The sequence below is a fragment of the Corvus brachyrhynchos genome, unplaced genomic scaffold (assembly GCF_000691975.1).
Source record: "Corvus brachyrhynchos isolate BGI_N302 unplaced genomic scaffold, ASM69197v1 scaffold370, whole genome shotgun sequence".
Lineage (NCBI taxonomy): Eukaryota > Metazoa > Chordata > Aves > Passeriformes > Corvidae > Corvus > Corvus brachyrhynchos.
Window position 1 is genome coordinate 3,531,593 of NW_008235977.1, and position 10,250 is coordinate 3,541,842.

General features: G+C 45.0%; 1 protein-coding gene across 1 annotated transcript in view; it reads left to right on the forward strand.

Moving 5' to 3' along the window:
- Nucleotides 1-10,250, forward strand: part of TMEFF2 (transmembrane protein with EGF like and two follistatin like domains 2) — a gene marked incomplete at its 5' end in the record, with an annotated part of 126,365 nt that overhangs the window by 82,877 nt on the left and 33,238 nt on the right. Inside the window, one exon of the mRNA XM_017728698.1 lies at nucleotides 9,766-9,914. Coding sequence (XP_017584187.1) covers nucleotides 9,766-9,914 — 149 coding nt within the window. The remainder of the gene's footprint in view (nucleotides 1-9,765; nucleotides 9,915-10,250) is intronic.

Consider the following 10,250-nt stretch of genomic DNA (forward strand, 5'->3'; position numbering starts at 1 on the left):
GCAGCAAGAGAAGAGGCAGATCCCCAGCCAGCACTAATGCCTAGTTTTGTACAGCAGCTTTCACCTACAGACCTGGATGCTTTGAGGAAAAGAGGGTTACTACTGCACCCTCCTTCTTGCAAATGCAGTGATTTGCTTGGGTCCCAGGCTCATACCGGGGGGCTGAGATCTCATTTCACTGCTGGGCAGGATAACATGAGGTTATCCTGCCTTATTTCTGTGCAGGACGTGCCAACAATGAGTGAAGGAAAGCCTGGAAGTATCCCGCCAAAATTTCATTAAATAGCTAGACTGGATTTTGTTTTGTCATTGAAGGCAGCTGACCAAGCAGGGTAGCCTGGAGTATGTGGCCAGTTCAGATGGTGCTGCATCAGGCAGCTATCCCCAGTTAGAGCCTGGTGCTAACAGCACCAAGGCTGTGGGTCCAACCCCTGCGTGGGCTGTTTACTGAAGACGATCTTTGCGGGTCTCTTACACCTCAGAGTACCCGTGAATCTGTGAGGAAGCGGGAGGCACACATGTTTAAGGATGCAGAGAGGTTTGTGGGGAGAGCTGGTCTGGGTTTGCACATGTGGAGGCAGACTTTACATTGAGGAATTTCTTTACCACTGTTTTCACTCATTTTAGAAAGGTCCCCACTTCCCTTCCCCACCAGCAGTGGATGGCTCATGTGCTGGAAGGGAGGGGGCTAGCAGCACACTGGTCTCTGCTAACCAAAAAGCCATCATCCCTTTACTTTCACTGATAAATCAGTCCACTTTCCACTTTCAGGAATAACTTCTAGTGTTGTTAACAAAGGTTTTAGCAGAAATTTGCCATTGGTCCCAGAAAGTGCTGCAGTTTTTTATGAGCAGAAGGATCCTGCATGGCAGGTCCATGCCAGGACCTGCAGCTAGTTAGTGTCCCATGCTTCCCACTGGACATTGCAATATTCCCACTGGTTGTTCAGTCTGGGGTGAAGCTCTGGGATTTGTGGAAACAATTTTCGTTCTTCTGCTGGCTTCAAGATAGGAGTGAACAATATCAGCAGTCTGAGGCGCACAGCAATAAACCGTTCATGAAGGACAGCCTCACATGTTTACGCAAAGACTCAGCAAAGCTTTGTTTTAGCACAGACCACAGAGACGTGAAGGACACCAGTGGTAGGCAAACCATAAAAGGGCATGTATTTTATTCTATGAGTTTGAAATAAACTTCACCCATTAGATACCTGCAGACACTTGAACTGGCATGTGCACAGAATTAGAATTTTCTTCTCTGGTCACACAGCTAGCAGGAGGGTTTTTCCATGACTCTTCAAACCCAGTCATCAGCCTTGTGATTCTCTGTTTGGCTTTAAAGTGTCCAGTGTAGCAAAGATTGCTTTATACAACTTATTACTTTCTAAATAGAAATTATATTTAGAAGGACAGGAAAAAAAAAAAGAGACATTTGTTTTGCTCTGAAGTTGTTAGCATACAACTCAATGTACTGTTGAGGGCACCAGAGGCATTGGGAAGCTAGGTGAAGGTTGTACTATAATTGGTGCTGGGAATTGTAAGAAGGAAGCAAAGGAGAAGTTTGTTATATTTTTTGTCAAAAATTTAGTAAAAAAAGGTACAGGTCAAAAATTAAAGGGGAATTAGGACTCAAGTTGCATTGTCCTGCACTGCAGATTAAAGCATTTTTCATGAGCTGCAGTCTCCAGGATGACTTCTTGAAAACTGGAGGAGCATGAGACAAGCTCCTCACTGAGCTCTGGGAAGCAGCCAGTGCCCAGGGACTCTCCTCATGGCGGTACAGCAAGGTGTCTCCAGGAGCAGTCCATGGTTTTGAAACATCTTCCCCAAGCTGCCATGAAAAACGTGCTCTGACAAATCCGTGTGTATTTTTAAGCACTGCCAGTCAGTCCCTGCTATGCAGCAGCAGCAGCGTGGCAGCTGTAGCCCAGGCTCCTGGCTCTGTCTCCAGCTACACTCCTAGAGTAGTGAATTTGGTATGCAAGGAAGGCCATCAGTAAATATATTCACCACTTTAGCGCATTTTAGCTTGACATATGTCCAGTAAACAATATTTTGGGCTCTTGCAGTAAAAAAAAAAAAAATCACCTGATTATTCAGTGCTTCCTTCTGTTATGATGCTTTGGGGTCCTTCAAATCATTTTCATTATGCACTACATAATAATAAAAATCTCCATGCAGTATGCTGATAATTCTGTGCATGGTCTCTGTGATTTCTAATTGTTTGAATAACAGGATGCTATTGAAATGCCATGCAGAAACATTGCATCACCCTGAGGGAATCAAGCTTTTCTCCTTTTACTCCTGGTGAAGATAAACATTTGAACAGTTGATAGAGGTAAAATATCCCAGGGAAGCCACCGCGCAAAGTAGACATGCTAAAGCCCTTAGTGCAGAAGCAGGGCTACAAAGGACAAAAAGGAAAAATAAATTAGATAAATAAATAAATAAATAACAACCAGTGAATGGAAGGCACTCGAAATAAGCCATGCTTTTCTTCTCTTGTGATCTTAAAGCAGAAGAGAAGCACTAGCAGGCCCAGAAAAGAAATACTGCATGCTATTTTTGTGCTGCCATTATAAAATATGTATTGTTTATTGTTCTGCACTGCAGCTAAAGTTTTGCATCAACCTCAAAAATTACAGCAAAATTTGTTTTGAAGGAGACACGCCGAGTCTCTATTCTTTAAGCCTCTTAATGATGTTCTTAAGAGTGCAGTGATAGGATTTCAGTCTCCTGGCAAGCACAGACAGGTTGTAGGGTATGATTCATAGAAAGTGTAAAACACTGTGTGCCAGTGTGCATGATGAATATATTTGATATATATGTATGTCAGCATACCTGATGTTCAGTGCATGCCAAAGCAGGCAATGATGCCAGGCAGTTTTGTCATCCGTTGGGTGCCATCCTCTTGGGCTGTGTTCCACGTGCTGCAGAGACCACCGTGGGGTACCTGAGTTTGGCCAGACTACCAAAAGTCTCTGTTGACCCTGCCTTGAGGGTGTCAGGACTTTGAAACATCCTGTTTAACTCTCTGTTAAAGGGGTGTAAAGATGCCAGGCCATTGCTGCTGTAGGGCTGTCTGAGATCACTGTAGAGCTCACTGGTGGGCTTGGAGATGGGCTGAGGGGCAGCGGCAGAAGCTCGGATTTATGGGGTCCTTTTGACACTCACGTCAAAACAGAGGTGTGTCCAAGCCCCCTGGAGCAATCCAGTTTAGCTGCCCGTGTGTGCAGGTGGCTTTGTGGGTGGGTGGTGTGCTGAGGTGGGTACAGAGGTGGCTGTCACTGCTTGCCAGTGAAGGGCTATCACAGGCTGTGTGTTTGAACAAGGTGTGATGCTAGTCTGAACAGGCTACCTGAGCTCCCAGAGGCTCACCTTGCCCAGTCCCTGCCTAGGGCTTGTTCAAGTGTCTCTGCATGGTGTGTTGAGGCATTAAACACCCCCAAAGCTGCCTGGGTACATGAGAGCTCCCACCAGCCTCCTGACACACAGCTGAACCGTGCTACAATGCCTGTTCCAGTGTCAAGGCGTAATGTTAAGCCTGGCTTCATTTCAGCTTGCCTGCTGGTAGTGTCAACAAAGATGCCCTGTGTACCAGAAAGAAAAACCTTGCAGGAATCCAAATGATAGAGAAGGCATTTGGGACTGATTGCCAGGCTCTTTATGCAGGTGTATACTGCCAGGTTTGCTTTAAATGGGCACTTATTGTCGTACTCGGAGGGGCAGGGGGCTTGCAGAGGACTATGCTGACATCCAAAAATTTGAGTTTCTGATCACCACTTTCTAGTCAGAGCAGAGGAAGATAAGAAATGTCTCTGGTGGAAATATCATAAATGTACAACTGTGTTTTTATGTATACACTGTTTTGTGGCAAAGGAAAGGCTTTGGGCATTTTTATGCTGCAAAATGTTGTTGGGTTTTTCATTGCTTTTTTTATTTCTTTTTTTCCTGGAGAAAGTGTATAACGTTTAAAATGACTGCAGAATGGAACTTCACCTTCCCTGTAAAATAGTGCTCTCTGAGACATGGTGGGATCTCACACTTGACCAAATTAGCATATGAGCTCTGACTAGTAAAAATAACACTAGATTTGCATTTTCACATTTTTAGCTCTTGCTTCCCTGTCTCTTTGGTTTTATGCCTTTTTTCTTGACTGACAATTCTCTTTGTGGCAGATTTATTGCTGTTCTGCTGTTTGGACCCTGTAATCAACTAGACACTTGGCTGAAGACGTTAGTCATTTCATTAAGTACTTCTCATTCAGATATCTCAGGCACAATTTTCTGTTGCTCTGGTTCCAAAAAGCAAATGACCCATGGCCAGCAAAGTCTAAATATGAATCTTTAATAAACAGAGGTAGTACCAACAATGCTCTCAGGTTTCCAAACAGCAGAGGGCTAATTAAAAGACGCTGAATGGGGAAGAACTGCCATTGGCATCTCACAATGACAGAAATGTGCCTGCAAAAACCGCTCTTTTGGAAGCATTGTCTCATTTATCCTCGTTGCTTCCCATCAGAGCTACGTGGGAAACCTTCCTCATACTACGTGCAGATATTGCATAGTCATTTTTTTTTTAATTATTTTTCAGTAATACATTGCTGGAAACAAAGACCCAATAGTTGTTCTTATAGGAGTAAAGATAAAGCATGGAGTGCGTTTCTTTTTGTCATCACTGTGTCACTAATGATTATATTCTGTTCATGAACTAAGGAAATAGAATTACAGCATTCCCCTACCTTTCATGGGCAAAGAAGCATTCTCTCATTTTATTGAGACTCCTCCTTAAAATGCAGTTCCTCCTTCCAGGGACAGTTCTTCATAGCCGTGACTCCTCTCTTCAGTATCTTGCTCTCTGCAGGCAAAGGTATTCTCTGTGCCCAGAAAATAATACCATATGTTATTTGCAGAAGTGTAGGGACTTACGAGACTGTGCACTCACCTGTGCCTGGTTTATTGACCCCATTAATTTTTATGGAGACTGATTCAACAGAAAGCCCAGTTGGCTGTTCCAGCTTGGCCAAGCAGCCTGGTGCAGCCCATCACCACCACTGCTGGCACATAGACCAGACTGAGGGCTGGGCAGCATTTCTTCAGGATCTGGGCTGGAAAGGAGTTCTTTGTGCTTTTCTCTCATTTCTCTGGGGAGGGGAGAAGCATGTTAAACAGGTGAAATAGTGATGATCACTCCCAAAATGCCCGTGGGTTCCTTTGTGCTGTTGAGCACCCTCTTTGCAGTTCCTCCCTTGACAGAAGCTCCCAAAGCTCACAGACCGGAGTGCAGCAACACACAGCCCACAAGGAGGTGCCTGTCAGCATCTCACCTGCCTCAGGCTAAGCTCAGTTCTGCCAGCTCTCCCCCAGGCGTCCTCCTGGGCCTCTCCTGCATCTTATCTGCAGAGCTGCACCTCTTCCTGCAGACACCGTCTGGTTCATCCCGGGTGTGACATTCCTATGACAGGGTCCAGCAAAGTCATCAAGCAATGCTGCAAAATGCACCATGGGGAGTTAGCCCAAAATCCCCTCAGGAGGTGCCCAGGCTTGCCCCTTGGACAGTCTTTTTAGTTTGCTTTGGTGTTTTTTGCTTCCACAATCCCCAAAGTAACCACACAGATTGCTGGATGTTCAGTTCCTCCAAGATTATCATCACATGAAATGAAATGGAATAAAATAAAGCCTATAAAATAAAGGGAATTCATTGGAGACTATCACAATGACCTGGAAGAAAGGACATAAGAAAATGAGCCTTGTTTAATGATTGTTTATAGTAGCAGCCCAAATTTTAATCAATTAGTGTGTGAGCCCATTACTTGAAGATGTGCAGGGCCTGTGGACCACCATTTCTTCCTTTGTCAGAGCAACTGGGGTGTCTGCTGACATCTTGGAGGCTCACCTTCCTCACAGAGGCTTTTAAAGCTCTGTTTCTGACTGCAGAAGGCATGGTTAAATCCTACACATGCATTTTGTATATGTTCTTGGGTACAGTTTCATCCTGTGACCCCCCTAGGAGACCTCATTGACCTTCCCACGGTATCTTGAGCCCCAGGAACACTGAGTCAGCCTTTCTATTGCCAGGCTTTCTTCAGTGCTACACTTGGGAACACAGAAACCAAATAGATTTATTGGTAGAACTATAATCAGAAGTCATAGGCAGGATGTTAACATGGTCAAATGGTCAAATTACTCAAAATTCGAGGCCTCCTGGAGTGCCTCAGGGACTGGGAAGCTGCAGGCAGCCAGCTAGCCCATTGGACACACGCATGGCAGTGGGATGGGTGCTGCCAGCCCTGTGCATGACAGGTGTCAGGGAAGGCTCTCTTCAGGGTAGGGGACTTCTGTGTCCCCCAAGAGCTGAAGTCTTGAACACCGTTGGTACTCTCGCCTAACATGCACTGCGGGGCCAAGCGGGGATGTCACAGGGTGGTTCTTGTTTAATACAAGAGAGTCCCACTTCTGCATTTTATAATGCTTCAAAAAGTGAAGGCACCTTTACAGCATTTCATTCAATCAAATGTATTAAGTGCTGTTCATTATGTATTTATTACCTCACTGGTGGATCCCACTCAAGTCTGAGGCATTCTCAGAGGCTGCATTTGCCTAGGCACACACGTTTGGAGTACATGCCTCACCTGTTTCCCTGCAATTTGCCCTTCTGGAATTTGGTGGAGTGGTCCAAATGGCAGACTGTTTCTTCCTCCAGTTTGAAAAAATGTGTTTGAATACCGTCATTTTCCCTGATAAGAGGAGCACTAGAAATTAAAGAGTCAGCAACACAGGCACATTAATCTTCCTGATGCAGTCCTACCTTTCACATTTCCTGACATTATATTTGATGTCAACTTAATTGTGCAGCCTTAAAGTAGGATTTGAGTAGATAAGTGCAAAAGCAGTAATAAACTGCAGAAGCAAGCTAGAAGTTGTCTGCTGAAAACTGTGCAAGGGGTGGATGACGCACAGATCCTTGCAGCAAGGAGATTGGGGCAACAAGTTTGGTGTTTTTTCAGCATCCATCTAGTTGGCCCTGAGAATCAGGCTTCACACAGGAGATCCTATAAGGCTCTGGAGCATACGGTGTCATCCTGGGGGTGTCCCTTTCTGCTCTCCCTGGCACACGAGCGATCTGACCCCAGCACAAGCCGCGTGTGGTTTGTGGTGCTCACGTGGCGCGTCCTCTTTGTGTGGCTGCTGCAGAGGTTTGCTTGGAAAGAAAGGCTGGTCTTGCAGTAGAGATTTTAAAATGGGGTTCAGAAAAACATTAGTTCTCTTCTCACTTCTGCTGGAACAGGTCAGGAAAGTAATTTTGGATCTTTGTGTTTTGGAAGGTATCAAAAGATGTAAATAAATGCCTGGTGGGCTCGGAAGCTCTTTGAAATCAGTGGGAGATAGGTCTCAGAGATACCAAAAATCCCACACAAAGTGTTTGCATGCATCCTTAAGCATTTAAACACCTTTAAAAATATGTCTCTAAAGCGTCTAACTCTGAGCATAGGTTCCTGCATCCCCTAGGTATTTTTGAAATTGCATCCAAAGTTGCTAAGATTTCCCCTAAAGAGCACCCTTTGGTTGTAATTTTCCTGTTGGCTTAATTTTCTCTTGACTTGAGACATAATATATATTAACCTTCACTCATTTTTTGTAGCAAAATGTAGAGAAGTGAAGCTGTTTCTTAACTGGTTTATTACAAAAAAAGGGAGCATATGGCTGATTGTGTCCCATCTGAAATGCAAATGGTGGAGCTACGTGGAAAGAATTGCTATTACTTGAGCAGTAAATGTTTCCTAATGAAGTGAGTTTGACTAAGGTGGGAAGCTGGAAATGGCTGCGGAAAGAAATGATGATGGTTAATATTTCAGTGGAGCAGAACATTCTTATTCTGCTGATAAGGAGATTCTTAGGAAATGTGCTGGAGTTTTTTTCTTATATTCTGTATGTTTATCAGTGCGGGGAAATTGCTACACACAGGGAGCTAGACGCTTTTCTTCGGGTTATGAAATCATGTAATTTAATTTATAACCACAGCTTTTCACCACTGGCCTCTTTTTGAACTGAAGATTCCTGTGTTTTGTGAACATTTGGGGTAAATAGACCTACCCAGTGTAAAAAAAAATTCTGAAAGAGCACAACTACTGGTTCCACTGTCTCCCATCACCCTGGTCACATTCCTGGACGCCAGAGGCCAGACGGGGTGATAGAGGGATTTGACCCACACTCTAATTTCCTTCTTCCTCTTTCCACCAAAGTTTTGTGTATATCCCTCTACACCTCCAGTAGTCAAAGGTGTCCAGATGTCTGCTGAAAATGGGAGGTGGACTGACTTTTAAACACTTTCTTAAATCAAGCAGCGAGGCTAGAGGCTTGACATTTCCATTAGTTAGCTTTCCAAAGGGAGAGCTGTGGAGCTGGCGCCGTGAGGTTCAGCACAACCGGTGGGCTGGAGATAGAGCATCAATTGCATTACTTTGCCTGAATGTCAGAAGGAGCTGGGAAGAGTTTAGATAGCAGCATGTGCACAATTATGTGCTCAGAAGAGCTGGAGCAGCTGCCAGGTTAGACCTCTGGCTTTGTCCCCAAGCAAGATCACGTTGGGTTTGCTGAGGCTGAGCTGTCTGTTACACGGCACAGTTGGGGGACAGAAGATTAGCGTGCCTATGCTCTGCTGATGCCCAAGGGTGTCTGACATTGCTAATGATAATGAAATAGGAGAAACCTAAAGAAAAGAGTCTGCAGCCTGCTGTTGATGGAAATAATTAGGTTTCTCCATCTTAGAAGCAATGGCAAGGCTTGCTGGGATCAGTACGTGTCCACATTAGTGCATTAGTTCAGATCCAGAGCAGACTTCGGAAGTGAATCCCTCCCTGTGCGCTGGTTCACATCTCAGGGCAGCCCAGGAGTTCACAAGCTGTGGTCTCTTGAGGTGGCCCTAAGCAATCTGAGAACAGGGCTACCACTGCCCTGCCTGCATGTGCCCACACTGTGCTCTTGGACGTGGGAGCCTTCACCCTGCACAGAGCACGACACCCAGCCAGCAGTGGGCACTGACCTTCCTGAGTAACACCTGGGTAAGGCTTTTTGGTTGCTGAGTTATCCAAGTGCTTCAGAAAGTGCTTGTGCACAACGTCTTCCCTAAAACAGCACTCTGCTGGTTTTAATAGTGAGTAGCCTCTCTGTGTCCAGGAGCTGGGGAGATCCCACCAGCCTGAGGCACAGAGAGAGTGTGGTCACATCCCTGCTTCAGTCTTCGTCTTGGCAGGTGGTTTTATTCCAGGGAGGTGAAGTGAGGCTTCAGTATCACATCTTCTGTTACAGTCAGAGTGCCTCTAGTCCCTGTAATTATTTTCAGAATCAAATCATAAATCAATATAAACCCACATTTATATGTTGTTACATACAATGGACAGCTCCTGAACAGAGGAGAATTTTGTGGCTCCCTTAGTTTGCAGGAAGGCTCAGCGGCTTGCTTTATCTGCGTATCTCTTTGGTTTACAAGAGATTACAAGTGGTAATGCTGTGGCACAGTTCTCCATGTAAAACACACTTCTTTTATCTTTCTTTTTGCTTGCTTTTATGTGCCTCTTCCCTCTCCCCACATCTCATTTCCATTGAGAAATACAAATGACCTCTCAACAGAACTTTCCACTTTCCTTATATTGATTTGCATTGTACAGTTAGGATAATACAAACACATTTCTGAGATGTATTTATGATGTCATGAAAAAAGTTTCTCATATTAGCCTCTTCTTTTTTCTCTTTCTGTATCGTTTCAGGTGTGTGTGCAACATTGACTGTTCTCAAACCAACTTCAATCCTCTTTGTGCTTCCGATGGGAAATCTTATGATAATGCATGTCAAATCAAAGAGGCATCATGCCAGAAACAGGAGAAAATTGAAGTCATGTCTTTGGGTCGATGTCAAGGTAACTCTCATAACAAAACTCATTTCAAAGAATGTTTTCAGTTTTTGTTCAGGGAGAAAAAAAAGAACCAGGGCTGGGTTCTTACTTGGCAATTGTTACATTGCAGTTTATACTGTAGAGCACAGGCTGTGCGGAGAGGCAGAGCCCTCCATGGTGCAGATGCAGTGACGCGTGAGGAGGGCACCACTCCTAACCCTGCCCTTGGCCTGCCCACAGCAGCAGCAGCAGGGGACTGCCCAGCCCTGCTCTGGTTTCAGCATCAGTCACCAGTCTCCACCCAGAGCAGCTTGCCCAGAGCTCTGGCTGCCAGGCAGCAGTTGGAGCCAGACAGCAGGA